Source organism: Pelophylax lessonae, assembly GCF_965119305.1.
Source record: "Pelophylax lessonae genome assembly, chromosome: 12".
NCBI classification, from domain to species: domain Eukaryota; kingdom Metazoa; phylum Chordata; class Amphibia; order Anura; family Ranidae; genus Pelophylax; species Pelophylax lessonae.
The window spans coordinates 19,371,614-19,393,407 of record NC_138779.1 but is presented as its reverse complement, the minus strand read 5'-3'; the positions used below and the strand labels follow the sequence as shown (position 1 = coordinate 19,393,407).

The 21,794-nt window shown below is 43.3% G+C and overlaps 1 protein-coding gene across 1 annotated transcript in view; it reads right to left on the bottom strand.

The window, feature by feature from the left end:
* Positions 1-21,794, bottom strand: part of MEGF6 (multiple EGF like domains 6) — a 559,396-nt gene that overhangs the window by 35,639 nt on the left and 501,963 nt on the right. Inside the window, exons 18-24 of the mRNA XM_082273280.1 lie at positions 19,746-19,880; positions 16,344-16,469; positions 14,237-14,368; positions 13,099-13,227; positions 9,043-9,174; positions 1,609-1,737; positions 1,027-1,155 (exon numbers count right to left, since the gene is read on the bottom strand). Of these exons, the coding sequence (XP_082129406.1) occupies positions 1,027-1,155; positions 1,609-1,737; positions 9,043-9,174; positions 13,099-13,227; positions 14,237-14,368; positions 16,344-16,469; positions 19,746-19,880 (912 nt within the window). The remainder of the gene's footprint in view (positions 1-1,026; positions 1,156-1,608; positions 1,738-9,042; positions 9,175-13,098; positions 13,228-14,236; positions 14,369-16,343; positions 16,470-19,745; positions 19,881-21,794) is intronic.

Genomic DNA, 21,794 nt, shown 5'->3' with positions numbered 1-21,794 from the left:
TAGTTTTAGGATTGGACATGGTCAGCCTTAAGGACAATGTTGGAATTAGCAATGGCTGCACAAGGAGGGACCTGAGTAAAAAATCAGTTCAACCTACTCCCCTGCTCCGGTCTCAGGATCCTTTCCATCGGTCCTGAGGCCTTTCCCACTGGTCCTAGGGCTCTTCCAATTGGTCCTGGGGCCCTTTCCTCTGGTCCTGCCTTTTGCCACTGCCTCAGGATCACAGTGCCATTCTATTAATTTTGGCTCAATTTACTTGTAAGTATGTACCGTTAGCATAGGGTCCTCTTTGAGTCCTTATACTCCATTAGACATTATAATGTATATTTGTATACCTGACAATGATACTTTATGTACTCTCTAGGCCCGCCCATAAGCATCCACTCCTGAAGAAGTGAGATATGTCCTCACGAAAAGCGTTGAGCTCCAAGATGCCTCAGTTTCATCATGCATTGTTTCATATTATACTTGCAAGCATTTATATGCATATGTATTTTTGTTTTACCTTTTTGTTATGTATATGTGGCCATACATGACAATCATTCTATGTTTAATAAATTTACTTATTTTACCATATATCCATTGGCCCACGTGTGTCCACCTCATTCAAGGTCCCAGGGCAGCCTTCTCCTTTTTTGTATTTTCCTCTGGTCCTGGGGCGCTTCCCGCCAATCCCAGGGCCATTCAGACTAATCCTGGGGCTCTTCACTCTCATCGCAGGGCCCTTTCTTACAGTCCCGCAGTGGGACCCACTCACATGTTTTGCAGCGTCGCACCTTTAATGCTGCCTTGGACCCTCCCTCGGTGGTAGAATGCCAGGGCCAAGGTGCAAGTGCAACCTTTGTGACCCAGGTAGTTCCACCACCGACTAAAAGGTTTATATGAAGACAAGGTTAGCTGGAAATTTTGCTTATTAATGGATAATACTACCTAATTGATGAGTAAAATTATTAATAGATTGCATACATTTTATTTTCTTTCTCATATACCCCAGCCAGCATTCTACGAGACACAGAAAGGACTTACTTTGGTTGCAGGTAGAGCCAATCCAGCCATCTAGACAAGTGCAGGTCCCGGTAACATGGTCACAGCTTCCGCCATTGGCACACTTGCAGCTGTTGGTACAGTCTATGCCGTAGAATCCCTCTGGACAGGCTGTAGACATGCAACAATAAAGTTAAGATTGCCGCATTTGTTACAGTTTTTTCTCACTACCAATCATTCCCATTTCTACAATTCTTCAGTTTTCTATGCTCTTCTGGCCTCCCGAACCCCCCCCCCCCCCCCGACCCGCTTTCAATTAATTGGCATGGGTCATGTTTACCCACCAAGATGCTGTGGCTTCTGAAATCCCCTTATACAATTGTGTTCTATTTGAAACGATTTTAATTTTCATGGTATCTATAGAATACCTTTACTAATTAATTCTATTTTTTTTTTTTAACAAATACCAATAGCATTTGCTGACTACACAGTGGTCACTATTATTCACAGTAATCCACCCAATTAACATCTTGTTTCCAGTAAACAAGGCTTTGGTTCATATCATCTCTGCGATCAATTTGAGGTCACATGTGCAGTATAGAAAGTATAAAATAAAATACTTACGGAGCTCACAATAGGCCCCTCTCCAGCCCCGTGCGCAGGTGCAGACCCCGCTGACATGGTCGCATTGTGCCCCGTTGTCACACTGGCATTGGTGCCGGCAGTCCAACCCATACCAACCAGCAGGGCACTCTGTCAGTAGCAAAAAAAAGAAGAAAAATTATGTTAACTATTATGCTATTATTTTTCCTAATTTCTGACGCTGAAAATATATCAAAATGATCTGTCATTTTGCCCATTAAGGGTTTTAGATAGAGTTCCCCTTTTTTGGTAATGAGTAATAAAGGGTACTAATCAGTGATGTATTTTGGTTTTGCGCTGCCCTAGGAAAGACTGAAATAGGGCACCCCCCATCTAAATTTGTCCCACCCCAGCTGTGGCATACCCTTCTCCTAACAGGGAAGACCGCTCTAGGTGAGGCTGGAATCAGGTGCCGGTCGGATCCGTAATCCAGGATAGCTTCATACAACAAAAGGAATGACCGCACTTCCGATGAGTTTCAAAAAGGAGTGTCTTTATTCCACATCAATCGGCAAATACAGATACACACTGTGAGTGCAGGACAATCGGTGGACGCGTTTCACGACTGGATGTGTCGCTTATTCATCACCAAGTTCACTCTGGATGTGCATCGGCCATATATACACCCCATACATACAGCTGGCAACAATTGGAGTCATCAAACTAGTTGTTCCTCCCCTTGGTCAGCTGTTGGGAATCTATAGCTAGATTGCACAGACAGAGTGATCCCAACAAATCCAAACTTCAAAACACTTGTGCAAAAAACATTTTACATATATAAATGTCAATCAAAATGAGTATCCATAGTGGTAAGTGCTCAAGTAAAGAAAAATAGAAAAACATCAATAATGAAAACATATTCAGTGTATGTGTACGTTTATCATATATATAATAAAAAGAGAATGTATGTGTATATGAGGTATGAATAAAAAGAATATGTATTGAAGACCTTGTGAATAGCCATAAAATAAAAATAAATTAAAAAAGTATAAAGTGATAATAATATATTGTTATAAATAATAATAATGATGATAATGTGACGTGTCACAAGAAAATTCTTGATGTTTAAAGAAGCCGTTTAACCGGCCAAGAAGAAACATATGTAGTGTATTAAAAAACGGAGCAATATAATTATAAAATATATAAAAAGTATATGAAAAATATAGAGAGCTCCAATCAGTGATTTCTACCCAACAATCATAGATAGAACAATACAGTGATATATCTTTGATGAAAAATTGTATATAAATTGCCGCTTCGATATCTATAGGATACATTTTCTATAAAACATTTACAAATAGTGAAACACTAATAAACCTTGTATAAGAAAAAATCACAAGTATGTGAATCATATATAAAAAATTATTGTTTCCATATATCAATGGATATACATGATTCACCATAAAGAGTATAACATGTATAAAATATAATACGATGCATAGTGACATAGTTTATATTCTTCTTTGGTTGTGTAAACAGCGATAAATAACAATCAATGTAGACACATTGTAACAACCTGTTGCTGTTTTGAAGAATGTTGCAAATGTCAGTGTGCATCTCCTTTTTCATAGGCAAAATTTCTCATCTGGTGTTAAAACCACAAAACCTCTATTTGGAAGAAAGTTTTACAAAAAAGACGACCAAAAAGAGGGAGGGGGGATTGTTGGGAAAAAGAAAAAACGAAATACAAAATAAGGAAAATCGGGTATAGATAGCTATATGTCAATAGGCTAGATTGGCTAAAATTAGCTCTCCATTTTAATTGATCAGCCATATTTATAGGAGACCCGATATGTTAAAATCGGCCGGTCTATGGGTAAATGTGGGAGTTTATCTCATCTAAATTGGTCTAAGCACTCAAAAATATTTTGATTATTGTGTTATTTAGTTTTTATTACTATTATAATCTATTTTGTCGCTCTGAATGCTGACCTCATCCACAAATCCCAGAGGCAGGGAAAGGAAGATTTGGGAACGAACCTCCAATGTAGTATAATAATTATGTATTATAATACTAAAGATTTATGTCAATACAGATCTATGTCTATACAGATGGCTCCAGCACTCTAAATAGAATATATCTGATATTCCATTGCTTACATGTGCACATCATATGGAGTCCGGAGCTCTATCTGTAATTCTCACAGATCTTGAGAAAAAACTTTTTTGGTGCCTTTTAAGCTCATATATGTATACATTCAGACTAAAATGAAAAAATGAAAAATGGTCTCAAATGTTAATTACAGGGAAAACATTTCCTTATATATTTTTTTACTGGATGTTTTATGGGTTTTATCAAAGTTTCATTTTATGAAAAATGGTCTCAAATGTTTATTACAGGGAAAATATTCCTTTATATATTTTTACTTTTACATATTTTTAATGGATGTTCTATGAGCTTTATCAAAGTAGGGAAATATTTATGATCGTTTTTCTGGATCAATGTTATACTAGTATGAATACCAGTATAACTGATAGATATTAAGTATAAAAATGTGTCACGTCCCACTCAAAATTCATACCTTCAGGTAATCTTGTATGGAGTTTAAATATCCAGAAAACTTCGCGTTTGCAAAGTATCTGAAAAATATCTCCTCCTCTTTTGGGTTTTGAGATTTTTTCAATGACTTGAACCATGACCAGGGAAATATCTCCTTCATGTAGGCCATTAAAGTGACGAGCGACATTGGTTGATTTGAAGCAACGAATGTCACTTAGATGTTCTCTAAATCTATCTTTAAGTCTCCTTGTTGTTCTGCCCACATATTGGGCCGAACACTTTTTGCAGGTGATTAGATATATAATATAATCTGAATTGCAGTTGAAAAACTTGTCTATTTTATAGATCCTGCCACTAATGGTGGATTGAAAGTGGGGACTTTTTAGAATATGGGGACAGGTGACACAATCCTGTGCCCCACATCTGTAGTTTCCTCTACAGTGCAACCATGTTAGCGATGGGGGGGCCCTTTTGGTTTGATACATGCTAGGGGACAATACATTTCCCAAAGTAGCCGCCCTTTTCGCCACAATATTGAAACCCTTTCCCAGAATATCATTACATGCATGGTCTAGATATAAAATGGGTAGATGTTTATTAATTATAGATTTTATGTGGTTAAATTCTAGGCTGTATGGTAATGCCAATGTGACTGAAGATGTAGATTTGTCTTTTTTATGTTTCCTTTTTTTTCTAATATTTTTGTCACTAGAGGGACTCTTTGTCGTTTGTACAACATTAGGGTCAAATTCCTGGTTTATGGGAGCAGTAGGGTTGGGTGCAGCGAGTTGCAAAAGATCAATGCGATTTCTCTCAAGGGCCAATCGATAGGCTCTGTCCAACATCCACCTAGGATAGCCTCTCTGGAGAAAGCGCTGGTATAGGGAATGTGATTCCTCTTTAAAGGTGTCATTGTCGCTGCAAATCCTTTTAAGCCTCAAAAATTGCCCCACAGGGATTCCTTTTATTGTGTGGAGAGGATGTCCCGACTTTGCATGCAATAGGCTGTTACCTGCCTGGGGCTTTCTATATAGGGAGGAAACGACTCTATCTCCTGCATGACTCAAAGTAATGTCCAGAAATACAATTTTATCTAGACTGGAAACTCCCGTAAAGGAGAGGTTCAAATCATTGTTGTTCAAAAACATCATAAATGATTCAAAATCAATGGATTTATGACTAATGAATAGTAGATCGTCAATATAGCGACGGTACAAAAAGATGCTATCCCTATATGGGTTTCCACCTCCAAAGATGCGGGACCTCTCCCACCAACCCATGTAGAGATTGGCTAGGGAGGGTGAGAACTTGGCTCCCATCGCTGCCCCGCATCTTTGGAGGTAGAACATGTCATCAAAAACAAAATAGTTATGTGTCAATAAATAATCAAGAATTTCTGTCAAAAAAGCCTGTAAAGTAGATGACATCTCCGTGTATGTTTCCAAGCTATAGCCAACCGCTTCCAAAGCCAAAGCGTGTGGAATGGAGGAGTACAGACTGGACACGTCACACGTGATCCAGCTGTACTCCTCGGACCATACAAAAGAGTCCATAATTTTTAGCAGATGGTTTGAGTCTTTCAAATAGCTTGGAAGAACTTGCACTATATGTTGGAGTTGTCCATCCATCCATTCTCCTAGTCGTTCGTTAAGGGAGCCAATGCCTGATACAATTGGGCGTCCATGTACTGGATCCAATCCCTTGTGTATCTTTGGCAGGTGGTGAAAAATTGGTGTTATTGGGAACTCTGGGATCATGTTTTCAGATTCCCTGATGGAAAAAGCACCTATGGCTGCTCCTTTTTTAACAAGTTGCTTTAGGACATTTCTAAACTTGTTGGTCGGGTCACTTTTTAATGGTTGGTATGTATTTGTGTCCATCAGTTGTCTCTAAGCTTTAGCTTTATAGTGTATTTTGTCAAGAACCACCACGGCTCCCCCCTTATCCGCATTTTTGATGATGATGGAATCATCTTCCTGTAATAATTTCAAAGATTTCCTTTCATTTATGGACAGATTGTCTGCGTTGATATTTACATGTGTAGATAGGTTAGAAGCCAGCTTAAAAATGTCCTTTTCGACTAGTTTTTGGAACTTATCCATTTCAGCCGATCGGGATTGTATGGGATAAAAAGATGATGGTATGTTCAAATTTACCCGTTGTGTTCCCTCATCCTTGTCTGGATATATTGAATGTGATTCATGGATTAGTTCCTCTAGTTCCGACACAGCACATTGTTCACGAAACGATAAAGTTGGAGAATGTATTTGGCTATTGTCGGGAGGATTGGAGTCCAGATCGGTTCCTTCAATCATATTATCCTCAGGGTCCACAAAAAAATGTCTCTTTAACGTTAAATTTCGTACGAATTTGTTAATGTGTAATGTCGTATCAAAGGGGTCAAAATGAGTATGGGGACAAAAATTAAGTCCTTTAGATAATAAAGATGTTTCATCTAGAGTGAGACTCCGCTGAGATAAATTTACTACATTATTGAGCATTATTTGTGGTGTGTCCTCAAATTGTATTGACCATTTGACAGATCGCTGGTTTTTCTTCCTCTCCTTGTTTTGGCTTTCTTGGTGCTTTTTTCTTTTTTGTTGCATTTCTGCCCCTTTTTGGCTCGTTTTTTGACTCATTAAAGGAACCCGGATTTGATCTGGGCGTCTGTGTATAGTCAATAGACGTATCGGACGATGTATAGGCTACTGATGTATCAGTGCCTGTGGCCTCCGGGTCTGAAAAGCTGACTTTTTTCTTTTGATAATGGCGACTCCAGGTGTTCGTCTTTTTCCAAATATACACATTGTTTGTTTCATAGTCAACTTTGTCTCTTAATAGCTTTTCTTTTTTACCGCTGATCGTGTTGGTTTCCAATTTATTTATTTTGTCATTTAATTTGAGATCCAAATCCGTAAACAAAGGGTTACTTTTTAACGGGGTAATTTCTTCTTGTAGTTTGGAGATTTCATCCTGTAACCTCTTTAGTTCCAATGTTTTCGAGTCTACTATAAGTTTCATAAGTTCAAAGGAACAGGTGGAAAGTGTATCAGTCCACTGCTTTTTTAATTCTTCATTGAAGAGATCGAACGTAGGAAACTTTTTTATTCGTAGACCTCTAGGGATACGCTCCAAATCCAGGTACTCATTGATGGTGGTTTTTTCCCAATAGGCTTTGATTTCTTTCACCATAAGTTTTTCTAATTTATAGAAGAGTGGTTTTATAGAGACTGAAATGTCCTTCTCTCAGGGTCTGATGAGGAAGCTGCAGCCGTTCACAGCTTCCTCATCAGACCCTGAGACATGATTCATCCACGTGCCAGATATGTGGTCACTGTGGCAGAGGATGGGGCCAGCTGGGCAGAAGATGGGGTCAGCAGGGTATAGGACTGGATTCACTAGGACAGAGTATGGGGTCAGTGGGGCAGGGGATGGGGTCAGCGAGGCAGAGGACAGGGTCAGTAGGGTAGAGGATGAGGTCAGTGGGGCAGAGGATGAGGTCAGTGGGGCAAAGGATGAGGTCAGTGGGGCAGAGGATGAGGTCAGTGGGGCAGAGGATGAGGTCAGTGGGGCAGAGGATGGGGTCAGCGGGGCAGAGGATGGGGTCAGTAGGGCAAAGCATGTGGTCAATGGGGCAGGGGATGAGGTCAGCGAGGCAGAGGACAGGGTCAGTAGGGTAGAGGATGAGGTCAGTAGGGTAGAGGATGAGGTCAGTGGGGCAGAGGATGAGGTCAGTGGGGCAGAGGATGAGGTCAGTGGGGCAGAGGATGGGGTCAGTGGGGCAGAGGATGGGGTCAGTGGGGCAGAGGACGGGGTCAGTGGGGCAGAGGACTGAGTCAGTGGGGCAGAGGACTGAGTCAGTGGGGCAGAGGACTGAGTCAGTGGGGCAGAGGACAGGGTCAGTAGGGCAAAGCATGTGGTAAATGGGGCAGAGGATGAGGTCAGTGGGGCAGAGGACGGTGTCAGTGAGGCAGAGGATGAGGTCAGTGGGGCAGAGGATGGGGTCAGTGGAGCAGAGGACGGGGTCAGTGGGGCAGAGGACAGGGTCAGTAGGGCAGAGGATAGGGTCAGTAGGGCAAAGCATGTGGTCAGTGGGGGAAGAAAATGGGGTCAGCGGGGCATAGGACAGGGTCAGTATGTACTCTATAACTGGGGCCTCCTTGCTATAAAAATATAAACAAGGTTCTAGATTCTGATAATTCCCCCCCCCCCTCCTTCTCTTGAGGACTGAATGTGAGGATGAGGCCCTGTCTCTTAACATGTAAGACAAGGTACCTTGCAAGGGGAGGGAAGACTTTACTGCCCCCTTCCCTTGCAAGGTGCCCTCCTAATTTTGGAAGGCATGTGGCCTAGTATGATTGAAAAAGACGGGGCTACATGCTTGCTGCCCTCCCTTAACTGCCCATCCAGACTGCATACCTGCATAAGGGTCTGGTATAGACTTAATGGGAAACCCCACACCCTTTTTCCCCCAATTTTTTTTATTTTTTACATTGTGCATATTAAAGGGTTAAATGATACTGTTCCATAACTTCATGTGCAGCTTTAAGGCATACTCCAGGCAAATTTCAAGGATTTGTGTATTTTCAGTGTTGCCCTTAATAGGGCATGAAAAGACCCTCTCTCTGCTGAATGGTATTTTTTATTTTTTTTTGCATTGGCACATGTCCCCAATGGCAGTGCCCAGCTACCTGTGTTTGCAAATTATCCTTGAAAAATGCCAATAAAGTTTGATTAGATACCAGATTCGCCTCCCATAGAGGGTTTGACGCTCTACTCAGGGTTTGTGGACTTTTTGATAGGTTCACCAAATGTCCAGTAAACCAAACTTTTCCCAGTTCCCCCCTCCCCCCTATTTAGAACTTATGAGTGACAATAACCATGCAATGTCTCTTGTAGATGCCCAATGAACTCACTCTGATCGCAGTGTCTCCCGGTGTAGCCCGGTTCGCAGATGCAGTCTCCTGTCACTGAGTTACAGCCCCAGTAGCTGTTGCTGCAGTTACAGCTGTTGAGACAATCCACTCCCCAGTGTCCACTGTCACAGGCTGAAACAGAAAGCAAAATGGATTACAAATGTGTTACAAATGGAGCTACGACCATTGTTTTCTTCACTGCAGTTATCCTTGTGGGGGACATGCTAGCCCAGATCTCCTTGGGATCGCTTGTCCCTGAAATAGATGGCCAAATTACCATCCCAGTTCCTACTGATAAGAAACCCCAAGGTCAACGCTAAGGCAATGTCAGACTACAATCTATCGGATTTGTTTAGTCATTGTCCCAAGGGTAATTTATCATCATCTTCCTGGGATCACAGCACCAGCAGTGTCAGGGAATCCCTGTGAGATGTCTGGCACTTAGGCATGCGCATGGTATTTTGCATAGACTGGTGACCTGACACGGGCATGTGCACACAGGTACGTGTGCGTCCACAGTTCCTATTGGCTCCAGCTGGCCTATTTATAGGATGCTTATGCCCATGCTTACTGCTGACTGGTCTTTAGCTTTTCCTGTGGCCTGCTTGTATGCTGTGTTTGATCCCTGTTACTGACTCGGCTTGTTACTAACCTGACCCTGGGTCCTGCTTGCTCTTCTGCCTACTCGTTCCTAACCAAGGCTCTGATTTTGACTACATTTCTGCCTATGCTTCTGTACTTTGATGCCCACTCTCAGCTGACCCTGGCTACCCATAGTGGCCATGCTTCTGTTTCCAATTTGGCTGCCATGGCTGTCATATACATCAGCTCCAACCATTGAAGAATGTTCCTGTCATACGTCTGCTGGGAGCTCTGACATTCCAAGCGTCCTGAACCTGCAGTGCATATGGAGTGTCCCTTTAACCTTGACTGGTCCATCCTGCACAGCCTCTGTTGCTGATCCAGTGTCTTGCCAGACCATCTAGGTCTACATCTCCTACTGCAAGTTCTACCATCAACACCTGCCGACACTCGTGTTCCTCCTCTCCCTTGGCATCATCTGTTCTACCTTCAATGGGGCCTGGGCGGAGGGTACAAGGGAGGCCAACCTCGTAATTTCAGTCTCCTACCAGGTACATGACACATAGGAACATAATATCCCTATGGAAGATTAGCCACCTAGTTCTAGAATGGGCAGTTACACAGCACAGGTTCCTCTAGAATATCCCAGGTGCTCCCACTTGTCTTTAACAGAGGTATTATCTGGGTTGCTGAATCCCAATGTGGTATTTGGAAAGTCATTATTGCAATAATATTCTCTATCTTCCTGAGGAAGCTAGGCTATGAAACGCATCAAGGAAGACTACTTCCCTCTTTAGCAAGCAAATTGATGATTGGATCATTGTGATGGCCCAATAATGTGCCGTAATACATAATAAGGGGGTTAGTCATATAGAGAATGCCATTTGGCAAACTATCTGTTTAAATTTTTATGTTGTCGGAAAAATGCCATTATGGAAAAGGAATTTAAAATGAATAATTTGGATTGTTTTTATACTTTTTAAACAAAACATTTAATTTGTATCAGCGTGTTAGGACTATTGATTGGCACCTCAAAAGTCCAGGTAAGTACTATCGGCAGTAGACACTACCGGCTCCCTAGTGAACATTTCTTTTTTTTTTTTGGTTGACCGTCTTAACTTCCTGAAATAATGATGGTGCCAAGGATAATGGTCTGCTCTTCCCCCAATACTTCTGGTGTTGGTGCTGCCAACCTGGCACTTTTAGGTCTTGGTGTGGGGTCCCTGGGTTGCCAATGTTTTACATACACTGACTCAACCTCATCATTACCTGAACAATTAAACATATACTATACTTTCCTGGAAGATCATCTATGACCAGGATGTGATTGGCTGGCCAGACACCTCTCCAACAGTTATTGCCAGTCCATCCAGATGGGCAAGAGCATCTATCAGTTACAGGGTTGTGTTAAGACTAATGATTGGCACCTCAGTGGTGGTCAGACATCTAAGTACTATGGGCAGTAGACACTACTTTCTCCCTTGTTTTTTTATTTGTTTATTTTGGTTGACTGTCATCATTTACGTGAAAAACGATGGCGCTAAGGAGAACAGTCTGCTCTTCCCCAATACTTCTGTTGTTGGCAACCTGGCACTGGTAGGTCTTGCTTTGCTTGCTTGTCACCTGAACAATTAACCATATACAGTGCCTTGCGAAAGTATTTGGCCCCCTTGAACTTTTTGACCTTTTGCCACATTTCAGGCTTCAAACATAAAGATATAAAACTGTAATTTTTTGTGAAGAATCAACAACAAGTGGGACACAATCATGAAGTGGAACAAAATTTATTGGATATTTCAAACTTTTTTAACAAATAAAAAACTGAAAAATTGGGCGTGAAAAATTATTCAGCCCCCTTAAGTTAATACTTTGTAGCGCCACCTTTTGCTGCGATTACAGCTGTAAGCCGCTTGGGGTATGTCTCTATCAGTTTTGCACATCGAGAGACTGAAATTTTTGCCCATTCCTCCTTGCAAAACAGCTCGAGCTCAGTGAGGTTGGATGGAGAGCGTTTGTGAACAGCAGTTTTCAGTTCTTTCCACAGATTCTCGATTGGATTCAGGTCTGGACTTTGACTTGGCCATTCTAACACCTGGATATGTTTATTTGTGAACCATTCCATTGTAGATTTTGCTTTATGTTTTGGATCATTGTCTTGTTGGAAGACAAATCTCCGTCCCAGTCTCAGGTCTTTTGCAGACTTCATCAGGTTTTCTTCCAGAATGGTCCTGTATTTGGCTCCATCCATCTTCCCATCAATTTTAACCATCTTCCCTGTCCCTGCTGAAGAAAATCAGGCCCAAACCATGATGCTGCCACCACCATGTTTGACAGTGGGGATGGTGTGTTCAGGGTGATGAGCTGTGTTGCTTTTACACCAAACATAACGTTTTGCATTGTTACCAAAAAGTTTGATTTTGGTTTCATCTGACCAGAGCACCTTCTTCCACATGTTTGGTGTCTCCCAGGTGGCTTGTGGCAAACTTTAAACGACACTTTTTATGGATATCTTTAAGAAATGGCTTTCTTCTTGCCACTCTTCCATAAAGGCCAGATTTGTGCAGTATACGACTGATTGTTGTCCTATGGACAGAGTCTCCCACCTCAGCTGTAGATCTCTGCAGTTCATCCAGAGTGATCATGGGCCTCTTGGCTGCATCTCTGATCAGTCTTCTCCTTGTATGAGCTGAAAGTTTAGAGGGACGGCCAGGTCTTCGTAGATTTGCAGTGGTCTGATACTCCTTCCATTTCAATATTATCGCTTGCACAGTGCTCCTTGGGATGTTTAAAGCTTGGGAAATCTTTTTGTATCCTAATCCGGCTTTAAACTTCTCCACAACAGTATCTCGGACCTGCCTGGTGTGTTCCTTGTTCTTCATGATGCTCTCTGCGCTTTAAACGGACCTCTGAGACTATTACAGTGCAGGTGCATTTATACGGAGACTTGATTACACACAGGTGGATTCTATTTATCATCATTAGTCATTTAGGTCAATTTTTCAGTTTTTTATTTGTTAAAAAAGTTTGAAATATCCAATAAATTTCGTTCCACTTCATGATTGTGTCCCACTTGTTGTTCATTCTTCACAAAAAATTACAGTTTTATAGCTTCATGTTTGAAGCCTGAAATGTGGCAAAAGGTCGAAAAGTTATATATATATATATATACTTTCGCAAGGCACTGTACATCTAAATACTTTGGGCAGTAGACACTACCAGCTCCCAGGTGGACACTTCCTTGTTTTCACTTTTGCTTGACCGATATTATTTCCCTGAAATAATTATGATGCTAAAGATAACGGTCTGCTCTTCCCCCAATACTTCTGTTGTTGGTGTTGGCAACCTGGCACTGGTAGGTCTTGGTGTGAGGTCTTTGGCTGGCCAAAGTTTTACATACAGTAAACCTCCTCACTACCAGAACAATTAACCATGGAAGACCATCCATGACCATGATGTGATCGGCTGGTCACATACCTCTCCGACAGTTATGGCCCGTCCATCCAGGTGGGCAAGAGCATCTACCAGTCACAGGGTCACACTGCCCGTCATCCTGACAAGAACACCTTGACTGGCATCCTTGGCCAAACCATCCAGAAAGACATTCTGTAATAAAAAAAATTATGTTCTTGGTTTCCATCAACACAACTCTATGATGATCTAATTCTATAGTTATCGGATATACAGTATACATAAAATATAAGTCAAAAACCATACGCCCAACAACCAAAGGGACACAAATGTAACGAATTTTTCATGAAAAGTCTGCAAAACAAAAGCACCAACCTAGGTACCAATTACAGAGAGAACTGCCCTAAATGATTGGATGTAGTATGCAGACTAGGGAACCATTAGGAGCCAATCAGATGTGCTGCACTCACATATGCTGAGAAGGAACATACTAAAGCCCCGTACACACGCACAGATTGTTGGCTGTAAATTGTTGGCCAACGTCCGATCTGCCGATTGCAGGCTTGTTAGTATGATGCTTCCGACAACCAACTGCGAATTTTCGGCCGAAAAAAATCTGGTGTGCATGTTATAAATTTTTTGTTGGCCAACAAAGAACGGCCGATTGTTCCTCAGTCAGTACAGATTTCGGCAGACAAAAATCAGATGAGCAAGACTGGGCATGCTCAGAGAAGAAAAAACACAAGGAAAGTCGACCAGAACATGACATCACTTCTGAAGTTGGTTTTTGTTGGCCAACAAAAGTCCAGTGCAAGTCTAGAGCACATTTCAACCAACAAACAACACTGGACAAAAGTTGGCCGATCGGTTGGCCAACAATCTGTGCGTGTGTACGGGGCTTGAGTGAGCAGAAAGATTTCCTTGTTAGTCTGTTACTGCTCCCTCGCTGTCCAATCACAGGTTGGAGGCAGGAAGGTGACCTAGCGTTATTGCTTTACTACAGTAGAGAAAAGGCAAAAGGCTCTACTCTCTACTGTAGGGTAAGTAAAAGATCCAACTGGCTGTGCTGTGTGGCAAAGCTGTTTAAATCTCAGAACTGGATGGACAGATACAAATCATTTGGTAGGTAAAGATCCATCTGCCTAGAGACGATTGGTTAGGTTTCTATTATAAGTTGGCATTATTGAGTACTGGTAATACTTACTATCGTCGCAATGGCTGCCGCTATATCCGGGCGCACAGACGCACTCCCCCGTGATTGGGTTACATCTGCCGGCGTTCTTGCAGAGAGGGCAGATCTCCTGGCACCGGGGCCCCCAGAATCCCGCTGGGCAATCTGTATCAGACACACAAGAATGGTAACAAATTACAGCTCAGACTGCAACAACCACGGTCATTCCTTTCAGGAGACAGCGACAGCGACCAGCCCGGCCAAAGCAAGAATTGCCATGACATCCATTGTGGAGATTTCTGCTGACTGCTCAGAAAATAAAACATTATTTTCTTTCCAATAGTAGATCGGTTTCAGTCCCGGTTCACATATATGTGATGACAGACATTGCATGTGATTCACACCACACTGCTCTTCAAATCACATGCGATGTCTGTGTGATGCGAATTCAGCCATACAGATCGTGTAGCTGAATTTGCATCGCATTCGGACACAACTCGCACAGGAACCTTTATTGGGTCCGCACCAGAATCGGATCGCATGAGTGTTCACACCTATGTGATCCAATTCATGTCGGAACTGACAGTTCGCACTGCGATATGCAAACTGATCTGGGGGTGTCGTTAACTTTGTATTGACACCCCCCAGCGATTCGCATATGGCAGTGTGACCTGCCTGCTATTTGAATGCGATACGGGAACCTGCAGTGGATTCGCAGGGTTCCCGCATGGCATATATGTGAACCGGGGACTAAGTCTGAAAATGAAGCATGAACTATAAAAGGACTAATAATGCTCGTATTTAACCCCTTCATGCCTAAGCCTTTTTCTGACACTTGTTGCTTACAAGATAAAATCAATATTTTTTGCTAGAAAGTACTCAGAACCCCCAAACACACATATATATATATATATATATACACACACATACAGATATATATATATTCATACATACACACACACATTATATATATATATATATCTGTACATCAACACTCCGGACACAAGTGGTTGAGCTAGGCAATGTTTTCTGCTTCCAACATGAAAAACACACTGCGCATGCACAACCACATCCCAGTTATTATTGAAGTGATTGTAAAGTCTGTTTTTTTTTTTTTTTCCAATAAAAATTACAAACATATTACACTTACCTCCTCTGTGCAGTGGATTTGCACAGAGCAGCCCCGATCCTCCTCTTCTCGGATCCCTCTTCGGCTCTCCTGGCCCCTCCCTCCCTCCCTTTGAGTGACCCCACAGCAAGCAGCTTGCTATGGGGGCACCCGAGCTGAGTCCCCCCCCCATCCCTACTGGCGCTGCCCAAACACACTCTAGAGGGCACTTGGACGGTCACCGCCGGCCCTGAACCGAAACTGTACATGCGAAGTTCCGAGCCGAGCATCACAGCCATATTTTTTACTGGCAAACTTTTCCTGTCACTGGCATTTATTGGCCCGTTTTTACTGGCTGCCAGTAAAAATACTGACGATTGGCAACACTGCCATGCATGCACAGTGCACACTCCATGCTAACTATGGACAGTTGGAGTAAAGGTACAGAGAAAAGGTGCAGGGCAGTAGACCAATTCTATGCCTTACGTTAGAAGTAGGGGAGGGGGCGCAGTTCTGCACCCTTGCCATAGGTATTGGATGAGCCTGTCCTGGTACTGCAACTGGGTACTCTTTGCTCCTGGAGTGATGGAAAGGTAAGTATGTGCAGTTGTGGATAGGAGATAGGGCAGGTAGAGAGCAAATGACTCGTCCCCAGTATTACCTGTGATCTTCCTGCAGCCGATCTTTACCCCATTACTGACTTACTATACCGTACTGCAACTGTGTCTCTGTATGGTGGTAGCCATGTTGGTAGAGGCAGGGCTTTGCTTCCTCTTCTTAGAACCTCCAGCAAGGAGAACATTGAGCAGCACAGTGGGGGACATCACCAAATCTTACTCCAAACCTCCAGAGACCAACAGTCAGAGGCAGCAGTGCCATAGATCTCACACTGCAGATATACAGCTTTGCGGCTGTAGGTAAAGGAGTAGCTTGGCACCCTCCCTAGTCAGGAAAAGCACTGCAATTTTTTTAGGAGGAATTTTAGACAAATAGATTTTGACTTATTATGTTGCCAGTTCATGGTTTTTTTACCTTCGGAACAATCTGACCCAGTTTTTCCAGCTGGACACAGGCATGTGCCATCAATATGGTTGCATGGAGCTCCACCACACGAACAGCTCTGCAGGCACTGCTTTCCATATTTCGCCGTCGGGCACTCTGTACATGAATAAAAAACACAGAAATGTGTTATTTGCAGGGCTTTTTTCAGCAGGAATGTGGGGGAATGCAGTTCCGGCACCTCCAGAACTGAATGTATGTACTGGCAAGGGGTGCTGGGGTGTGCTAGAGGGTCTATTGATGCTGGCTGCTGAGAAATCTATTGTTGCTGGAGGGGATCTATTTTTGCAGAGAAAGGGGGACTATTGTTGCTGGGGAGGTCTTCTGTTGCTTGTGGGGGATCAATTGTTGCTGAGAGAGATCTACTGACAAGATAGGGGTCCTTTGTCGCTGGCTGCTGGAGGGTCTATTAATGCTGGCTGCTGGGGAATCTATTGTTGCTGAAGGGGATCTATTTTTTAAGGGGGGTCTATTGTTGCTGGTGGGGGCATCTATTGTTGCTGGGGTGGGTCTTATGTTGCAGGGGGTCAATCGTTGCTGGGAGGGATCTACTGTTAAAGGAGGGGCCTCGTGTTTCTGGCTGCTGGAGGGTCTATTGATGCTGGCTGTTGGGGAGTCCGTTGTTGCTGGGGTTGATCTATTGTCGATGTGGTGTCCATTGTTGCTAGATCTACTTTACTGCCTTTCTTGTTGTCATTAACAAATACCATACAAAATACTTTGTGCCACAAAATGATACTTTCTGTAGGTTCTGTATTCTCTAAAATGGGTGGTACTGGGAGGTGAATAAGTTGTGGAACCTAGAAACGGTGCTCGGAGGTGGGTAGGGGGGCGAAGTCAAGGGTCGAATTGGAAGGGAGGAGTTCCTGCACCTCATCTCTGAGAAAAAAAGCCCTGGTTATTTGTGACTTTTACATGTTGAAGTCATCCCAGGGGGCACAACAGATCCTTTTAGAACCTTTATAGGAGGGAAAAGAAAGCGCCCATTCTCAATAAGATGCTGTTAAAACATTGAGAAAATCTTTCCACTTGGTTTTTCCATAGCTCCAATAAAGGCATCAATAGCAAAGGTAAAACCAAAAACAAGAAACGTATCCTTCTAGATAAGCAGAAGGTTAGGTTATGGCCCCAAACCTCATGGACCCTGAAGCAGCCCCACCATTGGAAGCATCATAGCCTCCATTGTACTGGGGATTTTTTTGTGGATCTTCAGACCTGGTTAGATGCCCTTTGGGCAGGTTGAGTAGCTTAAACTCTAGTCCTTCCACATGTACACAGGCGAAGCAACAGTCAATAGACTTTTGTATGCCCCACAACCAAGGCTTTTGCAGGCAAAAACCATGAATGAAGTATGTTAAATACACATAAAACCTTATGGGAAGACTTGTGACATGGTCTTGTGACAGGGTCACTTTACGAGAGTTAAAAGATGGCAGCAGTCTTTCAGTCTATTGTAAAAAGGGCAACGTTCTTCACCACAGTACTGAAGCTTGGTAGTGTCTCACCCCTCCCATTTGTGGATATGGTGGGTAGGGCTAGCTTTTAATACAAAGCCAGAAGAGCCAGGGGCAGAGAGTGATGGTAAAAGGCTACCCCAAGCATACTGCCATATAAGCTTGTAACCTTAAATAGTAAACCCTTTGGCATAGATCTAGTACAGGCTCTGCTGGATAACCCACATATGGGGGCCTACAGTGAAGACACTGGAGTTGGTCAGCCATATTGTGTTAATGTTGGACTTGAACTGTGCAGAGTTATTGATATCGGGATGAAAGAGGCAGGGGTGTAGGGTGTATTAGCCAAGAATTGTACATTATGTCTCTGCTACAGTAAAAACATTAAAAGTCTGAAGGTTTGGACATTTCTTATTCCTGGAGGTGGGCCTCAGAGAATGTGAGTGATAATCAGAGGTAGGCCTCAGAGAATCAGTGATCCTCAGAGATGAGCCTCAGAGAATGTGAGTAATCCTCAGAGGTGGGCCTCAGAGAATGAGAGTGATCCTGAGAGATGGGCCTCAGAGAATGTGAGTGATCATCAGAGGTGGGCCTAAGAGAATCAATGATCCTCAGAGGTGGGCCTCAGAGAATGTGAGTAATCCTCAGAGGGGGCCCTCAGAGAATCAGTGATCCTCAGAGGTGGGCCTCAGAGAATGTGAGTGATCCTAAGAGGTGGGCCTAAGAGAATCAGTGATCCTCAGAGGTGGGCTTCAGAGAATGTGGTTCTCAGAGGTGGGCCTCAGAGAATGTGAGTAATCCTCAGAGGGGGGCCTCAGAGAATCAGTGATCCTCAGAGGTGGGCCCAGATAATGAGAGTGATCCTGAGAGATGGGCCTCAGAGAATTTGAGTGATTCTCAGAGGTGGGCCTAAGAGAATCAGTGATCCTCAGAGGTGGGCTTCAGAGAATGAGAGTGATCCTTAGAGGTGGGCCTCAGAGAATGTGAGTAATCCTCAGAAGTGGGCCTCAGAGAATCAGTGATCCTCAGAGATGGGCCTCAGAGATTGTGAGTGATCCTCAGAGGTGGGCCTCAGAGAAGGTGAGTGATCCTCAGAGATGGGCCACATAGAATATGAATGATCCTCAGAGGTGGGCCTCAGAGAATTAGTGATCCTCAGAGATGGGCCTCAGAGATTGTGAGTGATCCTCAGAGGTGGGCCTCAGAGAAGGTGAGTGATCCTCAGAGATGGGCCACATAGAATATGAATGATCCTCAGAGGTGGGCCTCAGAGAATTAGTGATCCTCAGAGATGGGCCTCAGAGAATGAGAGTGATCCTCAGAGATGGGCCACATAGAATATGAATGATTCTCAGAGGTGGGCCTCAGAGAATGTGAGTAATCCTCAGAAGTGGGCCTCAGAGAATCAGTGATCCTAAGAGATGGGCCTCAGAGAATGTGAGTGATCCTCAGAGGTGGGCCTCAGAGAAGATGAGTGATCCTCAGAGATGGGCCTCAGAGAATATAAATGATCCTCAGAGATGGGCCTTGGAGAATGTGAGTGATCAAAGATGGTGGATATTTTCAATGTTACAGGTGTGTGTGCCCCAAATCTTGTTTTTTTGCAGAATGACAGTGGGAGAAGCCCTTGGCTAGCAAGATTATTGCTGACCTTCTAACACATGAATCTCTCTCTGACAGTTTATTGTACTGTGCAGCAGTGTCTTGTAATTTAGAACCTCTTTCTACCTACTAAGAATATTTTTCTCTTGTGACATGGCATGCTCACATAACATGGTAAAGCAGGTTTCTTGTATGTCTGCAACACAAATTCTCCAGGCCAGGCTTTCTTGGGAATAGGAGTTATAGGGGGGCATGGGTGCCTACTGTGCAAGTCAGGTGTGGGTCTATGGAGAACAGTGTAGGTCTTTAGTGCCAATACCTTGGTCACAGTTGTCCCCGTGGTATCCCTCTGGACACAGCCTCAGACACTTCCCATTTGTGTGGTCACAGGTCACTCCAGGTGGGCACTCGCATTTACTCTTGCAGCTGATGCCATAAAATCCGGCGTCACATTCTGTATATCAGAAAGGTACAGATAGAAATATATCAGAACTGATCCTTCTATGGGGGTCGCAAGCCAGAAAAGGTTTCTAAAGTGCTAAAAACTTTATTAAAATTCCAACTTTCTGACAAAGCTTTAAGGCAAAGAACAGGTTTTAATTGTTTTGCAAATCATATTTATTTCCTGCCTTATGTCCTAAAAGCTGAACTCTGCATGTTTGGTGCTTGCCGATTGGTTAAACTATCTGGCTGGTTTGCCAGAAGTTAACATCCTACAGCTTCTGCAGCAGGAAGTTACATAGTTACATAGTAGGTGAGGTTGAATAAAGACAATAGTCCATCCAGTTCCCCCTGTGTAGGTGTGTGTAGCTGTAATCATCTCACATAGCCCTGGATGTCCTGATCCTTGAGATGTACATCCAAGAGTCTTTTGAAAGCCACCATACTACCCGCAGAAACCACCTCTTGTGGTAGAGAATTCCACAATCTTGTAGCCCTAACAGTAAAGAACCCCCCACGTTGCCTGAGGTTAAAACGCTTCTCCTCTAATCGCATTGTATGTCCTCGAGTCCTCATGCAATCTCTTCGACTGAACAGCTTTTTTTCTAAGCTGAGATCCCCATTGAGATATTTAAAAATTGCTATCATGTCCCCCCTCAGGCGTCTCTTCTCCAGGGAGAATAAATCAAGCGATTGTAGCGATTGTAGCGATTCATAATTAAGGTCCTCAAATCCCCTACTTAGTTTAGTTGCCTTTCTCTGGACTCTCTCCAGCTCCAACACATCCCTCCCGAGGACCGGCGACCAGAACTGGACAGAATACTACAGATGCGGTCGGACCAGAGTTTTATAAAGTGGAAGTGATTTACTGTCTACTGCAATTAAATTAATACTTCCTGCTGTTCTGGCGACCATGGTATCTGAAAACTTCCTAATTTTTAAAGGGGCTTCCATATTCAAAAAGGCCCATAGACCCCCACATTCACCAGGCCAGGGATGTGGGAAACAGGCCCCTTTCCTCATCAGCATAGGGAAGAGATGTTTGCCACTGGCCAGGGTATCCTCGCCATGTTGAATGCACATGGCCTGATTTAGTTTGGGGAAGAGGAAGGGGGAGGGGGGAAGGGAAGGGGAGGGGGGGCGGGCACACTCTCACTTCCCCTCCCCTTCCTTTTTTTCTGGCCAGCCAGGCTGCATGCTCCAGTAAGGGTCTGGTATGGATTTTGGGGGAGGACTCCTTTTCTTCTTGTAATGTTGGGTAGGGTTTCTGTTGAAATCCATACAAGACCTAAAGTTAAAACCTACCAGACAGCACAGCCACACCATAATATTCGAGTGCAGATCTCGGTTTATTTCAAAGATAAATGTTCTACAGAAGCCAATGCATTTGGGGGCTAAGCTCTACTCTCTTCATCAGGGCTGGAATGTGACTTGTTACATTCCAGCCCTGACCAAGGGAGCAGAATGTAGCCCTGAAACGCGTTGGCTTCTGTAAAAAAATAAATAAATATATATATATATATGCCTTTGGAATAAATTCATATCTGGACTTGCATATTATGGTGGGCTACTTTAAAGTGATTGTAAAGGCTTGTGTTTTTCTTTAAAAATTAGAGATGTCATACTTAGGGACTAAACATGAAAGCTTTTTTACCTTAACCACTTGCCGACCAGCTGCTGTAGTTTTACTGTGGCAGGTTGGCTCTGTTACATGAAATGACAAACATGTACGTTGGTTCATGTAGCAATTAGTGTGGGCATGTGCGCACGCACTGATTGGCTAGAGGGGGAGCCAATCAGTGATGTCCGCCGGGCAGCCACAGTCGCTCCCCGTGGAGACAGAACGGTGGTCTGCTGATGTAAACACGGCAGAATGCTGTTCTGTGAATAATGAACACAGGGATCCTGTGTTCCTCTTATTTAGGAA